This window comes from Aethalodelphis obliquidens, unplaced genomic scaffold, assembly GCF_003676395.1.
Source record: "Aethalodelphis obliquidens isolate GAN/ISIS:26980383/991018 unplaced genomic scaffold, ASM367639v1 scaffold80, whole genome shotgun sequence".
Taxonomy (NCBI): domain Eukaryota; kingdom Metazoa; phylum Chordata; class Mammalia; order Artiodactyla; family Delphinidae; genus Aethalodelphis; species Aethalodelphis obliquidens.
Genome location: NW_020838024.1, coordinates 583582 through 603342, shown reverse-complemented (window position 1 = coordinate 603342; position 19761 = coordinate 583582). Strand labels below are relative to the sequence as shown.

General features: G+C 39.6%; 1 protein-coding gene across 1 annotated transcript in view; it reads right to left on the bottom strand.

Annotated features, from left to right (window-relative positions):
- The window catches only part of LIFR (LIF receptor subunit alpha), an 88263-nt gene that overhangs the window by 44246 nt on the left and 24256 nt on the right, over positions 1-19761 (bottom strand). The window contains exons 2-5 of the mRNA XM_027092631.1: positions 13845-14005; positions 12061-12175; positions 9487-9623; positions 3298-3461 (exon numbers count right to left, since the gene is read on the bottom strand). Of these exons, the coding sequence (XP_026948432.1) occupies positions 3298-3461; positions 9487-9623; positions 12061-12175; positions 13845-13986 (558 nt within the window). The 5' untranslated portion in view covers positions 13987-14005. The remainder of the gene's footprint in view (positions 1-3297; positions 3462-9486; positions 9624-12060; positions 12176-13844; positions 14006-19761) is intronic.

Genomic DNA, 19761 nt, shown 5'->3' with positions numbered 1-19761 from the left:
TCCAACCTAGGATCTTTTACCCAGCTAAACTAGCAATCATGAGTGAATGCAGAATAGACATCTTCAGAAATGTAGTATCTCAATGTATTCATCAAGTAGCATTTTACATTCCCACCAGAAGGGTATGAAAGTTCCAATCCTTCTGCATCTTCTCAATATTTGGAATTGACAGTCTTTTAAATTTTCCTGGCAACTAATTTAAATTTTTTTAAATAAAATATATCTGTAAGCTACCACTGCAGTTAGCAGAGAGTATCTACAAAAAATAGCAAATAACTACTAGAATTTATGCTTCCACCAAAATGAGGAAACAAGGAATTCAGGAAAAAGAGGATCCGTCATAAGACAACTATAAAAGGAATCCTCTGAATGAGGATGAACCATAGCTTCCTAACAAATGTGTTGAAAAACATAGAGGTTTGTCTTGAATGGGTTATAGGTATACCCAGGTATTAATCTCTTCAAACCAAGGGTTGGCTACTGGGAGTGGAGGCTGCTGGAGCTCCTGAGAAACCTCAGAATACTCAGCTATTTGCCACACTTTGTGCTATACAAATATTTGGCAGCATCCACATGAGCTCTTACATGAAAAGGGTCAGGAAGTAAGTCAGAAGGCCCTCAGAGAGATGTATTCAGAAAGACAAAACTGATGTTTGTTTGAACATTTCGACAGATTTACACAACCTAGAAAGAATTTAGGACTGAATTAATGAAGCAGACAAATAAAAACTATAAGTACAAGACAATACGAGAAGATGTACAAAAAAAGGAAAAGAATAGTAAACACTATTTGGTTCAGTTATAAATAGTGTTTACATTACTGTAATCCAAACAATGAATACTGGTCTACCAAAAATTATAACATAATGATATTGGAAAAAAATAAGAAGTGGAGAGAGAGAGAGAGAGAGAGAGTGTGTGCGTGTGCGTGCACACGCATGTGAGTGCACATACATGCGAGTGCGTGTCCCTGGGCTGGGAAGTGAGACAGGACTAAATTCTCATTTTCCATTGTGGGAAATTAATAAAACATTGCTCAAAAAACTAAACAAATAATAACAGCAACATAAGCAGGCTATCTGGAAAAATGGAGACAAATAATAAAAGAATCAGCTAAAAGAATTCCTTGTTTACAAGAGAGAAAAATGAGAGGAGGAGAGAGGGCTGCATAACTCCCAGGCATCATTCACATCCTGGCTTGCGCAGTGCAAAGCTTCCACAGCTGTTTGTGAGGCTGCGGGCAGAAAATGTCAAGTTATAAATGAAACCCTATAAATTAAACTTATAAATGAAACTCACATTTATAGTGTTTCATGATCTTTAATGATCTTTAAGCTATTACAAAATAATAGCATTATAACCTGTCATAAAATGACTGATTATAAGTAATTCTACCTTAAATACTAATACTAATAATATAATTATAAATAAAAATGTCATATTTTACTATGGACAGGAGTAACTTTTTAAAATTAATTTGTTCTAGCTCTATTTTTCTTGCCTCTTGCTATTTTTCCCCATAGAAAGATTTTTCTCCAAAGATCATATTCCAAAAAGTAGGGAATTACTATCTTGCCATTGCTGTCTTGTTACACATCTTGTGGCAATGAGTTACATGATCTTAGAATAATATTTCTATTCATTTATGTTTGATTTCACTTACATGTCAAAGAGTATCCCTCTTACTCCAGCATCCCTAAGTCAGTTAAAAAAACAAACAAACCATCTAGCTCCCAAAGGAAGTAATAACAACTAATAGCTGTTTAGTAGCTTTATAAATATCATATCATTTACTACAGCAAATATTAGCACCATTTTACAAATAAGAAAAAGGAGGTTTTGAGAAGTCATCCTAAGCCAGTAAGTAGTAACGCAGAATATAAAATGTTAGGCCATAAAAAATGCTACACAATACAATTTTAAATAAATAATAGTTTTAAGACAACAATGGTAGAGCTATATCAAAGTTAGCTGCAAATCAGACTGACACACAAGAATTGCCATTAAAACTCAAGAAAAGAGAGAGCATTTTTACACTGAGGTAATTAGAATGGGCTTTAAAATAAGGGATAGGATTTGACCTGGGTCTTGAAATGTGTATTCAATTTGTATAGGTGAAAAGGAAAGGGAGGGCATCTTAGATGAAAATAAGTATACTGATTATGTAATACAATACAGATGGTACTGGTTAAGGAAGAGCACAGACTCTGGAATCAACTGTCTGGGTTTGATTCCTGGCTCCTCCACTTAATGTATTCCTGTGACTCTGTATCTTCATCTGTAAAATGGGGGTGATGCTAACAGAGCCTCCCCCAGGGGCCTATTGTGAAGATGCAAACTATTAACATATAGAGAGCTTTCACAATAGTGCTGGAAAGGGGAATGCCAGAAGCATTGGAAACAAGGTAACTACAATTATGGCTGCTACTCTTTCAGGATGTAATACATAGGTTGTCAAAAAGGAAAAATAATACAGTGACTATGAAATACAGAATAATACTATTTATTATCTTTACTATTTTATCTATGTACTTAGGCAAATAAACTGTAAAATCATGGTCTTCTAATTCTTAAGTCTATAACTAGGCATAGTTCAAGTGCATTAAAGAGGAAAAGAGTAAAAGGATGAAAGAGGGAATTCCCATGTACTAGCTGTCAATACTTTTCACTGCTATATCTCACTATTCCTTAGATTAATAACAAACTAAAGATGGATCATTAGGAAACTATTCATAAACAAGATTTTAAAATTAGAGGAAAAAAAACCATGTACTATTAAATATAAGAATGTTATTTTGGATTCAGATAAATTCAAACTTATAGATTTATTCAAACTTACAGATTTATACAAACTTATAGATTTATACTTATAGATTTCTCAACAATTACTATGGCTAAATATGTTGCAAAACATTTATTTTTTATGTCTGTGGTGTTAGATAATTTATAGTAATACGTAAATTAAATTATATGTATATTTTTAATTTCATTTATGTAAAAACACGCATATAAAAAAGGTTTGACAGGAATACACAAAAGTTATTGTTTACTATGTTCAAGTGGCAGAATCATGGATTAATTCTCCCTTAATTTCCTAAACTTCCTATAATGGTTACACATTATTTCATTAATTTAGTGAGTTTTTCAGGCATAGCATACAGTTTTTACTGAACCCCCAAAGGATATCTGATTTACTTCTTTAATAATCTAAAGGTTCACTGTTGCCACTTTAAAATTATAAAAAAGTATTCAGTTCTTTAATGTCACAGGAAAAAAGCTATTTTTGTTCAAACTTACTAATTTTACGATTTCCATATTCTTTTTACGTAGAACTTTGATTTCCCAGATGACATCTGAGTGATGTGGAAAAACAGAACCCTTGTCATTCCACTTTAGGTGTAATGTAGAAGTTGAGAAATCAGCAGACAAATCCACGATCTCTGGAACATCTGGAATGAAGGCTTAAAAAAAGGAAACAAAAGATAAAACTTAGTCAAATAAGTAACTATTTTTCATATTATAATCCCATTAATCAACTAATGTTAAACTCTACTTCTTGATCAAAAAACAATTAAGGATTAAATTCTTGCACCTCCTACTGAAAAAAGAGAATAAATATATGTATTTATTTGTATAAGCAGCTCCTAGCTGTTCATCAGCCAAATCTGAGAAAATTATTTACCAGCCCGCTGTTTCAAATCCATAATACATCTTCTAATACAAACAGCAACTGAGTTCCCACAACACTCCAGTGTCACTGGGTCTGAAATCTCCAAGCAGACAACATTGGAGAGAAGTGAAAAAGCTCCCTTTGTATAGATTATGGAGAGCTGGCCTTGGTAAACCTTTCCATCTGTTTTCTCTGCACCCTTCCCCACTCATCTCCAGTCACAGCCTGCATGCTAGGGAAAGTTACCCACTTGAGGATGCAATGAGCTACTACTGGCATAGGCAGCAGTAAACAGCAGCAGGACCGTGGTAGGGACCAAAGCATTGAGTTGAGGAAGCCAACAAGGTTCTAAGAAGTACTTGGCAGGATCTGGGAAGTCCTTCAGAAAGGCTAGTTTGCAGTGGTGTGCAACAGGTCTGCAGGTGATTGAGAAAGAGATAAGGTGATAAAGCAGAAGACAGCTGGAGAAAGCCTGGCTATAGTAATAAGGATGTGGCTCAGGACGCCATATATGGAAAAGAAAGGACAAAATCTAATGGGCATTTCAAAGAAATGACTGGGTCAAAGAAATGGAGGATTAGTAATAATAAGACATGAAAACATCTAAGATTTCTTCAAGTCACTAGCCCAGAAAGCAGGAAGAAAGGCAAAAGGAACCAGGGACAATTGTGAAGAGATGTGGGAGTCTGGCCATGGATGACTAAGTGTTGGGGAAAAAAAGACCATCAATGGAGGGGGGACGTGCAGACAGTAAGTGAGAATGGGGACCAATCAGAGAGTGCACACAGACTCAAGAGGAACTCGCTGAGTGCAGCTCAGAAATGAACATAACACACCGACACAAAACAGCCAAAGCTTGTTTGAGAGCTAGTGACACAGTCACACCTTCAAGGAGCCAGAGACCCCAGCAAGAATCCCGAGACGGAATGACATAGAAGCAGAAGGAAACCAGAGAAAATCTGGCATCACTGAAATCAAAAGAAATGGGTTGTCGTCCAGGCCCAGGAAAACAGAGTTCAGAGAGGAAGGCTGAGAAAAGACCACTGGTGGTCTTTTGATGCTGGTGAGGGTACCGTCAATTCCTGAGAAAGAAGGCTGGCAGGGCAGTAGGCTCTGAAGCTGTAGTACAAAAGGTAAAGAGAAAAACCATGCTCAAGGATAGAGCCTCTCACAGGGAGAAACTGGTAAACTTAAAAAAAACAAAAAAACAAAAAGGTAGCCGAAAGAGTAAGGTGTTCTTCAAAATCTTCAAGTCTTCCTACCTATAGGGAATGAGTATATTAATGAAAAATGTGGGGATCAGTGGAAAACACACAAGGTATGAGCCTGTTCTGTTCTATGAAATTCAGGCTTTCTGGTATGAAGGGCTCTTTCTTGCCTGTGCTCTCCTCAAATGACAGTAAGGTGAAGGTAAGTTGAAAGAAATCCAGAGTCACAGGCTCTCAGGGCCCATATCTATCCTAGTGCTGCCCCACGAAGTTCAAGGACCATTAAGTAAAGTCACTTCCAGCACAACTGCGGGAGCTGACAGAGAGAGGGTGGCTGAATGTTCTGAAGAACAAAAATGGCAAAGCAGACCAATATAATATAAATTATGTGTAATATAACTTAGTCTTGGAACTTAAAAATAAGTTTTTACTAAACTTACTTAAAATGTACTGATCACAGTGCTCTACACTGGATTTACGTAAAATGTTTAGGGTCACACAGGAAACAGAACACGTGGATTAAAGCCTAAAATATGCAGCAGTCAACAGTTACTCAGCTACATAAGGACAGTGGAGGATGCTTTACACGAGAAGTTTAAGTGGGAAACTGCTTTTAAAAAAGAAGGAGCAAATGAGGAGTAACAAGCTGATTCAGTGCCAGGAGGGACAAGTTCAAGGTGGCAGGGCAACCACACAGAGCAGAGGCTGCCAAGAACACGGATCCTTCAAATGTTCCAAGATGTCACAACGTAGTAACTTAAAATTATTAAACATGAGAGTACTTTATTAAGGCAACACTCATCTATTAAAATGCTTCCCTCCCTGAAAAGTACACATAATTAACATTTTATCTAAATAGCAGTGGGCTATTCTTCAAAACCCAAGTCATACCTGATATTTCCAGCTAAAGACAGTAACAGCCATAATTACAAATGAAAAGATTAAACACAGTTTTTTCACGACTTCATAGTATACTTCTTCACTGTATGCCAGGGAAGTTCCCCTAAGCTCCCACGAACTGTCATCTGCATTTTTCTCCAGCTAAAATACACTTCAGGACAATGTTAGCTTGCTTTCTAGAAACTACAAACTTTGCAGCTAGAAAAAATTTCATCAGTCTTGTTTATTTTTTAAATACAGCTGGTTTATCTTTACCCATAACCTCCATGCCCCTTCTGCCTTAGAACATCAGAAGATGGGAGCTTTCCCAGCTCTTTTATAGGATCCACGTTATTTATTCTGCCTCATACAGATGCAAATTTTTAGGTTATTTTAAGAAACTTAGAGATTAAAAATCTTACAAAGACTTATTTTTGTGCTTTCCCTTGTCAATTAGAAGCTTATTAGAGGGGACTTTCCCAGTGGCACGGTGGTTAAGAATCCGCCTGCCAATGCAGGGGACATAGGTTCAATCCCTGGTCCGGGAAGATCCCACATGCTGCGGAGCAACTAAGCCCATGCACCACAACTACTGAGCCTGCACTCTAGAGCCCGTGAGCCACAACTACTGAAGTCTGCGTGCTCTAGAAGCCTGCATGCCACAACTACTGAGCCTGCATGCTGCAACTACTGAAGCCTGCGCACCTAGAGCCCGTGCTCCACAAGAAGAGAAGCCCGTGCACCGCAACAAAGAGTAGCCCCCGCTTGCCACAACTAGAGAAAGCCCACGTGCAGCAACAAAGACCCAACACAGCCAAAAATAAATAAAATTTAAAAAAAGAAGCTTATTAGATATATGTATATGTGTTAAACATATGCTTTATACGTATGCTTTTGAAAGCATCTTAAGATTTGAAGAAAACTTAATTTCTCATACTTTTATTTAGTAGCAAACTGCCAAAGAACCCACATCTTCTAATGCACAGCTCCACTATCATTTCACAGCATCTCTTGCATATGACAGGTGTTCAAAGGTTTGCTGATGGACCCACCTCCCTCTCTTATATTCATCTAATTTGCTTTTCATTTTCTTATCAGTATTTTTCTTATTTGAGTAGCAGTAGTAATATCTTAGTGTTGGGATACTGTTAATCTAATATTCAAATCACAATGAGGCCCATTATTATTAAAAATGCTGTCAACAAATTACATGCTATGCAAAAACAGTGAACTATTAATCCAGTAAGTCACCTAGAGTCTGTCCTGATTTGCCTTTCGAATTCTGACATTTATCTTCAAGTAGCTTCCCAGACAGAACCTTCGCAATCCCTACTGAAAAAGCAGACAGCACAAACTGGCTCTCTGACAGAGTCCTGGGGAAATTTTTGAAAATCTGGAATAAAATTAAGTTAGATTCCCTCATACCTTAGTACAAAATAATTCCAGATGGATGAAAGATTTAAGCATGATAACAAAACCAAAAACTCATGAAGAAAAATATCAAGAGATTCTATTATATAAAAATGAAAATCGGTGGTATGAAAAAAACACCACAAAGTTTGAATTTTAAACTTGCAAAAGTATTTGTAGCAAATAGGACAGAAGTAATAACCATACTATACAGAAAGCTCTTGTGAACTAATGAGGAAAAAGATGAATTTCAACATGAGAGAAAATTTACAAAGGATATAAATAGTTCAGAAAAGAATAAAAATGATAATTTAAAAAAGTAATCACAGAAATATAAAAACAACAGCGCTATAATTTGGGGGCCATCAGATTGAAATCGCAAATCTAAGACAGACAATACCCAGTCCTGGCAAGGATGCAGACAAGCAGGCATGCTCTAATATGATGTCTGTGGGAATGCAAAAAGATTCAAAATGTGGGGGGAGCAACTGGTAGCGGACATCAAGAGTCATAAAAAGAGGATGTCTTTAATGTAGCATTCCCAATTCTAGGAAATTTAGCCTAAGAAAATCATCACACAAATTCAGCAACATATATGTGCAAAAAATGTTCATTAAAGCATTGGTAATAATGTTGAAAGACTAGAAATAAAAATCTCAATGTTAATAATCAATGACAATCCCAAACTCCCTAGCTATCCCTCCCCCCACACTTCCCGCCCCCCGCCCCGCCCCGGTTTGAAATTGACAGGTACACACTGCTGTATTTTAAATGGATAACCAACAGTAGGATGACCTACTGTATAGCACAGGGAACTCTGCTCAATATTATGTAACAACCTAAATGGGAAAAGAATTTTTAAAAGAATAGATACATGTATATGTATAACTGAAAAAAAAAAAGACATCAATCTAGTTCAATTTTAACAAGGCTTCTATTTAAAATGATGTGGTAATTGATTATAATAAAATAGTATAAGTAAAAAAAATTTTAATAAAATATATAATTTGCTAAAAATAAAATAAAATACAATTTGCTAAAAAAAATCAATGACAAAGTAATTATGGTACCTCCATTCAATGGAATACTAGGCAGCTATAATGTAGATTTATTTACATAATAACTTGAAAATCTGTATCTTCTGATAAGCCTATAATAAAGTAATATAAACTTTACTGTTTATACACACACACACACACACACACACACATAGAGAACACATGTAAGTATTAACAATATTTCTTCCTGGGTATTGGGATCATGGCTGATCTGCACAAAACCATCTCACATGTATCTCACATACAACTACAGAAAGAAAATAACAAACATGGCTCTTCTCTATCTTGAAAACAGCCCTATGTAGCACTTTACCCAGACAATACTTCAGCCAGAAAATGAGACCGGTTCTAAGTTCCTGGACAGCATGCTTTGCTATTATCCTTTCAAAATCTGTGCTATGTCAGACACAGACCACTCCAAACATGCACCTTGCCTGTAAAATTGGAGAGATCACCAAGTTGCTTATATTTTCTTTCCCTTGCTTCAAAATAAGTCATCCTTATAAGACTCACTGTAATATCATTATGATGCCATCCCATAATAGTTGTCAGAAGGCAACAAACCTGCCTACCCCACCATTAAGAGAGTCAAGACCACTGGAGTTTTTAAGGTCTCATTGCATGGCAAAATTTCCATCTCCAAGAGCCTGGATTTATTTCATGCTTCCACCCAGCTTGTAGCATATGTCCTAGGCATTCGGTCAACACATCTATAAAAAATGCCTGCTATGTGCAAGGCACTGGACTAGACACTAGGTGTAGAAGACAAAGTCTCTGCCCTCAGGGAACCTGTTTTCTTGTAGAGGAAATACACAGGAAGCACCTAATTATATAATAAATTATTTATGCAATTGTGAGAAATACCACAGAAGAGAAATACAGACTGCCTAAAGGAATGTTAAGAAAGGAATGGGGTCTCCTCTGGGAGGGGATGGTCAAAGACTATTTCCTAAGGATGGCTGAGGAATTCTGAAAGGCATGCAGGAATCAACGAAGTAGAGGGGTAGGAGAAGAGAAACCAACTGTGGGAAGGACCTTAACTTGTGTGACATCTATTTGACTGACCAGAGGAAGAGTTTGCTTCCATCTTGATCTTGGCTATGCTCCACAATTGGAAGTATGGTCGCAGGGTAAATGAGAATATTAGTTTAACAAAATATATAAAAGAATGGTAAATTCCTGTCAATTATAAAGCAGCACAATACTAACAAAGGCACCATTCTGAGTTATTTTCAAATCAATTTTCTTTTCAAATACTTACAAACATTTTTTTCATTTAGTGTGAATTTACTTATAAAACTTCCAAAATCATGTAAAGGGTTTATTGTTATTTCATGATCACCAGGTAAAAGAGCTGGGATTTTAATATTTTTCTCCAATCGATAACAAGAATGGGACCTGCAATATAAGAAATCAAATTTTAATTAGCAGATAAAATGGAGCGCAATTTTCATAAAAACTTGATTAACACAAAATTCAGTGGAAAATACTTTGTTCTTTTGTATATAAAGATATGACAGGTTACATCGCATTTTAAGACTGCAAAAAAGCGAGGTAAATGGTAAGTCCATCAATGTGGTGGTAGGAAAAATAACCAGACTGTATCAGAAAGTCAAGAGAGTAAGCAGAGACGATTCTATCAAGAAACTTAGGGCTTTAGCATGGCCTTCAAACCCCGCCCAACCCTGCCTTTGCACACACCCTGCCCCCCACAGCCCCCTTCTGGACCGACCACTACAGGGTCCCCATCACTGAGACTTCAACCAGCTTGTCTGCTCCTCTGTTTTGCCTCACGGTTCACTCGTACAAAACGTTCTCATGTTCTCATCAGCTCCGCTTTCAAAGTGCTTCTAGTTCCCACCCATTACCTCTCAGACAAAAGTGAGTTTTTCTTCTGTGGTTCCATGGCCCTCTGTATCTTTACAGGGCATGTTTACACCCTTTGTTATTCACATACATTTCTAATTTCCCGTAAAATTTTAATTCAAGCAAAAGGACTTTGGGTGTCTCCTGCATCACCGCCCTGCCCCGCACAGGCCTCTTCACATTCCTAAGTGAATTTAGGACTGAGGACTTGAAAGGGTCGGCTAACCTCACGTGTGTGGGTTTCTTTACGTGCCAGCAACAGAAAACCACCCGAATTCTCTAAATCATCCTTTTTCATACATTGATACCATTGTACCCAATATTCTCTCCGGTTGGAATGGCTTTCTGTCCTGTTTCTGCTGAGAAAACTGAGTATTCCTACTCCACCACCACGCTTCTGACAGCCTCTCTGGACCTCACACTCCTTAGTCAATGCTCCCTCACACCATCACAGACAATTAGCATCAGCGCTTAATCCACAGCCTCATTATGCTCTGCTTCTCGTGAACTCCTGGAGCCCGGATAACTTCTTCTCTGTGGATTCTGCAGTGGTCAGTAGTGCTATTTACCAGATTTTTAGGATTCTCCCTTTCTGGATTCACAGGAGGATTGCATTTCCCTGCTCCTCTGAAACAAGGCACGGCCATGTGATATTAGTTGTAGAGAAAGTGAGTGAAAGTCACAGTTTCTAAAAGCCAGGAAGGCTCTAAAAGCCAGGCAGGCTCTGCTCCCCTCCCGTCCTGGTGCACTGGGAGATGAGGGCCCCCTGGCCTGTGGCCCTGAGGGAGGGAAAAGGGGCAGAGATGCCAGCTGACCTCAAGATAGACACAAAACACAAGCAGGAGTAATCCTTTATTTTCACTGCAGAAAATAAGGACATAAGATTCGAGGGTTGTTTCTGCAATAAAACCAAGCTCGTCCTGGCTGATAAATTACCATCACACTTAGACTAATGTTCAACAAATGTACACCGACTGGGAAAAAAATCTGAGTGTATTTAAATCCACATTTATGTCAATTTACATTAGAACCACTTCTCAGCACACTGGTGCTTGGAGCTCTGCACTGAACTTCTCTGGCGTTGCTAAACAACTCACAGCCCTGCCGGGATTAGGGAGGAGCAAGGAGAGTGCTCTGACTTCCAGACAGCCCGAAGGCTTCCACTCCAAGCTCCGGGACTTGCAGCCACTCCAAGATTACCTCAGAGGGTAAGGCAGTGAGACGGAACCTACCACTTGCCTCCTAATGTCCACGTCCCCCCTTTCCTTAGTAACACTGCCCCAGGTTTATCCGAGTACATTGCCATCAGCTATGAGAACACGTCACCTAGCCTCTTATGCAAATAAGTTTAGCCACTGCACTAAGTTCTCACAATGAGATGTAAGCAGAGGTGTTGTACAGGACTTCTTAGAAGTCTTCCTAAAGCAAACCATTTCCTTCCTGCTTTCTGGAAGGCAGACATGACAGTCACTCCTGAAGCATCATCTTGAACCAAGAGATCACACCCTCAAGATGGCTGAGTAGCATGAAAAAGAGGAACCTGGGCCTCTCATGGCCATGTGCACCCACGTTGGCCTTGAACTGCCTACTCCAGACCTTTCACATGACAGTTAAGTGCCTGTCTATTACTGACATTTTCTGTTAGGCAGAGTCAAACTTGAACTTCATTGATACAGGTAGGCACTGGTTTAGGATAGACCAGTAAAACTTCCCCACAGACGATCAGAACCCACAGCCCATGAGAAGTGTTTCCCATACTCAACATTCACACGATAAAAGAATCAAAGTTGTGTCCAGGAGAAGGGTTTGTTTCCATCCTGACTGAAGTAAGATTCAGATTTTTAGAAAATAGAGAGCTAAGATTTAAAATTTCTTTTAAAAATTTCCAGAATAAAATCTTTATATTCTAAAATTAAAGACAAAGAACCTTCAGATTATAACTATAAATTAACCAAAGTATTTCCATTACCCGTTTTCAAAGCAAACTTCATAAGCAGCACCATGGCCTGCTCCAGAGGGTGCTCTCCAAGAGCAGTCCCACACTTGTAAATTGTTAGTTATACACTTCAAATCACGAGGAGTCCCTGGAGAAGGAGAGACAAAACACACACATACGCGCACACACACGCACACGCACACAAAATGCTTATTAATTTAACTGCACTGTAAAAGTCAACAAGTGAAACCGTCCCCAGCCATAAGTACAAGCATATGTGTCTGCAGAAGGCCCATGTTCTTTATGCAGAGATGAACCTGCAGTCACAGGAGGTGACTGGTTTTATATTTCTTTTTGTAGCTTTGGTTTAAAAAAGCTAGTGAGTAAACTGATGAAAGTGGGTCAACCACTAGACCACTTAGGGGTTAGGCCTCTCTCAAAAATTCCACTTCCAGACAACTAAGATAAATAGAGGGAGTGGCTATATGGATTCAATGAAGGGACCAAGAGAGCGCCTGGGAGAATTTTAGCCTCCAGTGACCCCATTTGCAAAAAAGTAAAATTAAAAAAAAAAAACAAAAACTCTAAGACTTTAAGTAAAAACTATGTACCTCCTATGCCACAAACACAGCTTCTAAGCACTCCTAACTACTAGTGCTTCACAGCTTGTTACCAGACTGCCACCTACACAGAAATCCCATAGCCAATCTTTAGATTTTTATGAAGCACATCACATAAACAGTAATAAACTCACATGAGTCTCTGAAAAATATATATTTTGTGTAGGCCTAAACAACTGAAAAGTAACAAATAATTCAGAAGATTACAGTCCTAATAGTATTTACTCACATCTATAAAATAACATTAGATCATGGAATACATAAGCACTATACAATGAAAAACTGTCATTCTAAAAAGACAGTGAAAAGAAAGAAAGGAGAGGACTTGAGAGAGGGAAAGAGAGAGAACAAAAGGAAGGAAGGAAAAGAGGGAGGGAGGGGAAAAGCAATTAAGAGTGTGAAAAAGGTATTCTATCTCAAATTCTCTATATAAATGTCTATTAAAAAGGTTTTTTCTTTAATTTTTACATGTGATTGGTATCATATTCACTACAGCAATGAATTATAAAGCTATTTATGTAAGACAGAAAACAAAAACATTAGAAACACATTAGAAATCATTAGTAATCATAATAAAGTTATTTAGTAGTAATTTGGGGGGAAAAGAGAAGATCTCTTTAATTATGGAAATAATATAAAAACTAAACTCAGAGGTAGAAGGATGAAAATGCTCTTTATAGAGTAAGCTAGATAACACCTACAAACATTCTTAACGTTTTTAAATAAAATGAAAACAAATCATGTATTTCTTAAAGCAGATATCTGGATTTAATTTATGTGACATTCTGAAAGGCAAAATTACAGACAGAAAATAGACGAGTGCTGGCTGGAGGTGGGGATGGCGGGCTGTCAGCAGAGGAGCAGGGGCATTTTCTGGAATGACGGACTGGTCTGTATCTTGACTGTGCAGGTGGATACATGTCTGTATGCATCTGTCAAAACTCACAGAACTTTATCCTAAAAGGGTGAATTTTACTGTATATAAGTTATACCTTAATTTTTTAATGGGGAAAGAATACTTAGATCTATCTTTATGGGCCTTTTTAAAAGAAACTAGAAGTACATGAAAAAAAAAATGACATAGAAATGGATTTTAACCACAACCTGAAGCATTCAATAAAGTCTCAAGATCGCTTCTTAAGCAAAACAGTAATGACATTGCAATCAGTTCATTTTCTCTGACTCTGATGCACTTACTTCTTTTCTGGCTGTTTACTTGATTCATTAAATATAGAAGAAGAACTGTTAATAAGAGCCACTGGAAATTTGAAGTCATCCTCATTCTTTTACTGTCCCCCATCCGGGATGGTCGTTTCAAACATAAGGAAATGTCCATCATCTGTGCAATGTAGTCAGTTCTGCATGAGGAGAAGAATTTCAAATGGTGTTCAAACTGGTCCAAGGACACTCCTTATCCTGTGCACATCAACACTGAAAATGGATACTGACAAATACCAAAACATGCTGCACATTAAAGCCATGGAGACACCAGACTCAGCTACCCTGGCTTTAGGAGATGTGACAATCGGACACAGCTGTTGCTCCGGGATCCATTATAGGGTCAGGATAGGCTTCAAATTCAAGATTGTAACTGAGCACATTTCATCAACACTCCAGTACTGCTAGAGTATAGAAAAGCAGTGCATAAAACTGAGGTTTTGACAATTTTAAGTGATATGTGAGATGGCATTTTTAATTTTAATTAGTATATATTAACTTTTATAGTCACTTCTTCATGACAAGTAATGTTGGTTTTCTTTTCCATGTACACTGTGATATTAAGTTTCTATTTTACATAAATTTAAATAGTTTAAAGAAAAAATTAGGGTCATTAATCACATATGGGGGATTGCAGATGTGACAAAAATATTGACAATGACATACAAATGACTAAAGTGTAACAAACACTTCAACAACTATAACAGGGAAGGGACTATCAGTAGACGAGAGATTTCAACACATTTCTGTTGAAAACTGAGAGCGCGCAGACGAGCGGTGACTGCATCTGGCGGGTGGCAGGGAGGGGCTTCAGCGGAGGGAGGCATTTGTTCAGCCCAACATACCCATCAGCCTGGCGAGTGCCAGGCCCTGCTCCAGGCACCAAAGGTGCAACACCGAGCTAGACGAAGTCCCTGCCCTCAAGGAGCTTAGACGCTAGTTCTAGAGACACATACATAAACAAGTAAGGTCCTGATACGAACTTTAAAAACTCGAGTAAGTCAATGTGCATGACAGTGTGTGAGTGAAGGTCTAGCATCTGAGCTGGGATCTGACTGATGAGAAGACTGACATGGTAAGATCAGGGAAAGAGTAGCAAGAGCAAATACAAGGACCTAAGACAAGGACAGCTTACCAGGTTCAAAGGTCAGGAAGAGGGGCTGACAGGAGGTGGGCTGGCCAGGCCACAGAGGGCCTTTGGTCATCAAAAGGATAAGGGCTTTAACAGGTCGAGACGAGCAGCAGCCGCTGGAGTGTTTTAATCAGGGGAGATCCATGAACCGATCTGTACTTTGGGAAGATTTCTCTAGCTGCTACATGGAGAACGGACTCTAGGGGAGAAGAGAGGCAGAGGAACTGGAGTCCAAATGAAATAATCAGTGGTGAGGACCCTCTGCTAAGGTTTTCAAGAGTGGAGGTGGTGATAGGTGGTCAGATTCAGGATCTGTACAAGAGATGGAGGGTCTTATCAATCCATTATAGGCAGGACAGAGTGGTGGTTAAAAACACAGGCTCTGAATCGCAGCTTTTGCACCTACTGTGTAACCTTAACCGCTCTGTGCCTTGGTTTCCCCATCTGTAAAGCAGGGATGATAACTGTATTTTTCTCATAAGTTTGTTGTGAAGATTAAATGAGTAAATATATGCAAAGCACTTGGAATAGTGCCAACAACATATACGTGCTATAAGTGTACTTTGTGTATTATATGAGGTATAGGGAGAAGAGAGAAGGCAAACATGACTACTAGATTTGGTGGAAAAACAATACTGGATGGATATGGTGCCACTTAAACCCTCTGTGCGTGCGTGAAGGAGGATGCAGTGGTTCATGGGGCTGAAGCTCAAGGATTCCAAGATTTGTTTATAGAAGTCAACTCTGACACGCTCCTACACCCCACTCCCAACAGAAATGTTCTCCTACAGAACATAAAAGAATTGTTGAGGACACAGAGCAGCTAACAAAGACATGGGTGTCAAAGAGGAAAGCCTTCCACACCTGACCCTGAGGGATTCCTCCGAGTAATGATGTTCGCATCCACTGTTGTTGAATGAAGCTTGCCAGACAACAAGTCCTCCGAATGTGCTGAAAACTCCTTGTCAGACCTAATATTGCCTCATTTTTATATTGGAATAGACAACTAAGGATCATAAAACATATAAGAAAGCCTAAATCATTGAAGAGAAATTCAGGATAAACAGGATCACCAAAAGGAAAATAAAGATTACTCCCAGAGGAAACAGGGATAATGTGAGAAATAGGAAAAGTAAAAAACAAAAAAAAAACAAAAAGAAAATCACCTCTAAATAGTACTCTCTGAGCGGGCATGGCACAGTCATAAAAACAAGAAGAGGATGCAATGAAAAAGGAATATCAGAAATAAAAATAACTCTTACACATTACGTACATTGACTGATAGTAAAAGATTTCTAATGACAGATAAAACATTGAGTAATCTTTCAGAATACACAAAAGACAGAAATAGAAAATGTGAGAAGAGATATGAGAAAGAGGAACTTGAAAAAGGAAAGGTGATCGAACATCTAGATAACTGGAACCCCACAAGAGGATTCAAGAAACATGTTTCTTAGTGAAAGCAAACAGCAAGATGGCTGCCTGGCTACTGCTGAGCACTGTACTGTCACAAACCCGGGAAGTGAATCCCAATAGCACAAATGATCATGACCAAACATACACGAGGCACAAGCATACATTTCAAAAGTGTTCACAATTATTTTCTGGATGAATAACTTCCTAGTCAATCACAGTTTCACAGAGGTTACTTATTAAAATGAAAATGTATTCATGGAAAGTCTAAAATGCCAATTGCTAAAGTTATAGAATTACGTGGCGTGTACAGGAATAACTTAATAAAGGAGACCAAACCGTGACCAAAATAATCACAAACCATATTCACTGACTGTCTAAACATTATCTTGAAATGAGACAATCCCTCACTACAAGTTTACAGTTGTCTAGAAAAGAGGAGTGTGTCCCATGAAGTGGCAGGCGGGGGATGAGGGCAGCTGAGGATGAGCTCGGGACTGGGTACTGTGGACTAAGGCTCTCATCCTGGCTCCGTTACTAATTAGCCGTGTGACTGAGTGCGGATCACTTAATCCACCCCCCGCCAACCTCCCCAGCTTCAGCCTCAACCAGAGTGGCACGGAGGCAAGCTCTGCCCAGAGTACCTAGGAGAGACCTCCCCAAGTTACGCTGGGATATTCTGTTCCTGTTGGCAGGCACAAGCACAAGGTCAGCAGTGCCAGCAGCACTGTGCCAACAGTGCCAGCCCCACCCATGAGGGACATGACTGAGCAGGTCTGCGAGGGTCAGGGTGGGGTGCTTGGGAACAGAACAATCAGTGGCACTGTCGCCAAGGCCAGCTTACCTAAAAACAGGCAAGATGATAAAGAGGACTTTCTTGTTATAACATTTACACAGAAAACTTTGAGCGAGTCATTAGGCCATATTATATTATGCTTGTAATAGATCTGACTCCTCTATCAAATGGACTTATTTGAGGCTGGAACAATACGTGAACAGAGCCCTCCAGTGCACCTCCAGGAAAACAGGGACCCATAAAACTTGTCCCTGCTCCCTCCTGATAGATGCATTGTCAGAACTTACTTTTTCCCACCAATGGCTTATTCTTTAGAGGAAAGCACATTTTTATCAAATTTCAGGAGCTAATTTTCAAAATTAGAGTAGCTGTCTTTTGACATCAGAAGAATGCAAATGTAAATTTCTAAAGGGGTGAGACAGGGAAGAAACTACTCAGGCAGGTGCCAACCAGAGCCCTGTGTCCTTGGTGGGGACAGCCACCTGCTCTAAAGGTGGCAGCAATGGGCCTTGCTTTGCCAGATTTTCCTTTTTCAAGACTAGGTAGAAATCTGGAATTTTACATGAAATACTCAAATCTGTAAACATAAGCAACTAACTCATATTTTTATACATTCTAAAGGCCAAACAAAATACGCCTTCAGGCTGCATCCTGCCCAAGGGCTACCAGGTTCGTATCCGGCTCAATGTAATTATTTTAAAGGATTCAAAAATGTCAATAAATCCTTCAGTTTAGGAAAACTGATCATGCAGAACCAACGTATAAAACTGTTGAACACAAAGAAAAAAATCTGTCTTCTGCTTGTTAGTTCTTGTGTCTTTGCGTGTATCCTGCCCTCTGTCTTAGGCGTCTGAGCGGCCGGGGCTCAGCCACCAACCACATAAGCGTGGTCCCTCCCTTGAAAGTGGGCACACAGGTGCTCTGTTTGCTTTCTCATCGGCTTTGACAGTTCTGCCTCTAGGCTACGTGAGGTTCTGGACTTTTCTGCTGAGGATACAGTAGTTAGAAAAAAGAGTGGAGAAAAGTGAAGCTGAAGGCAGAGGAGCGCCAGAACCTGCAGTCCTGATGTATTTTGTTTAGTTGTTACGCTTGTTTTCTCTTTTCGGGGGGTAGAGGGGAGACAGGTGGGCAAAGAGGGAGCAGGAACATGACAGAGAGTGAGTGAGCGCGTTCTGCTGGTGAGAATCTACTCTGGTCTGGAAGGGGGCTTGAGAAACACCTGCTCAGGCACAGAGAGGTGAGCAAAGACGACCCAAAGCATCTTCATTCCGAGCCTCTATTCTTGTCGCCACAGTGAGATAACTCCCTTGTCATTAACACACAGAGGAATGAAACACTGGAAGGAGAAAAGCTGCTTAATCACAGCACAGCAAAATAAATGTGCAAGTAGTTCGCTGAGCCTATAGGAGAGGAGGTGCCTGGGTGGTCACCCCGAGCAACCAGGTGGGAAAGCAGACAGTGTCCTACTGCCGAGTCCCACCTCCATAGTGTCCCTTTTTTTTTTTTTCTCTCACTGTTTCCTGTTAGGGAACACAAAAATCATTAAAAAACTGACCAGCAACCACTCTCCTAATTCCACTCCCCACTCCTATCCGCCTACTCACAAGAGCTTAAGTTCCTCAAGCACTGCCCTCTGAGGAATGCTCTCCAGGAACAGAAACGTTGCAGGTAGGTAGACTCTGTTGTATTATTAAAGTGAAGTGTGGGGATTTAAGTAAAATGAGAGATGTACCTATGGAAAACCCCAACCTGGCCGGACTGGAAAGCTCAGTTTGGGAAGGCAGATGGAGACCAGACTGTGTAGGGAGACGTAAAGGTTTGAAGGAAGAGGGAAGCTTGAAGGAAGTGGTGTTTAAAGGAGACCGATTAAGAGACAACTGCAATAACAAGAACATAGACAGAATCCATATTCAACTGAAAAAATCTAGTCCTCAAAGATGCCACCAAGTACCCAGCACAATGAATTTAAAAAGACTCCTTCCACAGTACAGCACCCATAATAACTGCGTAAAAGAAGCTCTGAAAAGCTTCCAGGGAGGGGGAGGGGGAGGTCCCACCCAGGGCCCAGGAATGAGCGCAACATGGGAGCAGCTCCCTGAGCCAGGACTCTGCGACTGCCCTGTGAGCCCCACGAACCCTCTACTGTCACACGGGGAAGGTGACGGCACTATCTCCAGAGTGGGCCACGGGTGTACAGGAGATACTGGGTGTGTGGTCAGTAAACACTCTGGGGGAGGAGAGGGGAGGCAGGGAGGAGAGGAAAACACAGACTTCTTAACACTGAAAGCTAAAGAGAACGTCTTCCAAAAGCCAAGTGAAAATCACTTTCACGCTTGACTTCTATACTCAAACTATTAATTAAGTGAGAGAATAAAATACATTTTATAAAGACATGCCAGATCTCCAAAGATATTTCTTCCTTGCAGCCATTCTCTGGAGACTACTAGAGGACATGATTCACCAAAAACATGAGGCAGAAAACCAAAAATGAGAAAAATGATCCATGAAACTTTTAACCCAGGAAAGAAGCCCTGTGCCTCCCCTCCAATCTCATT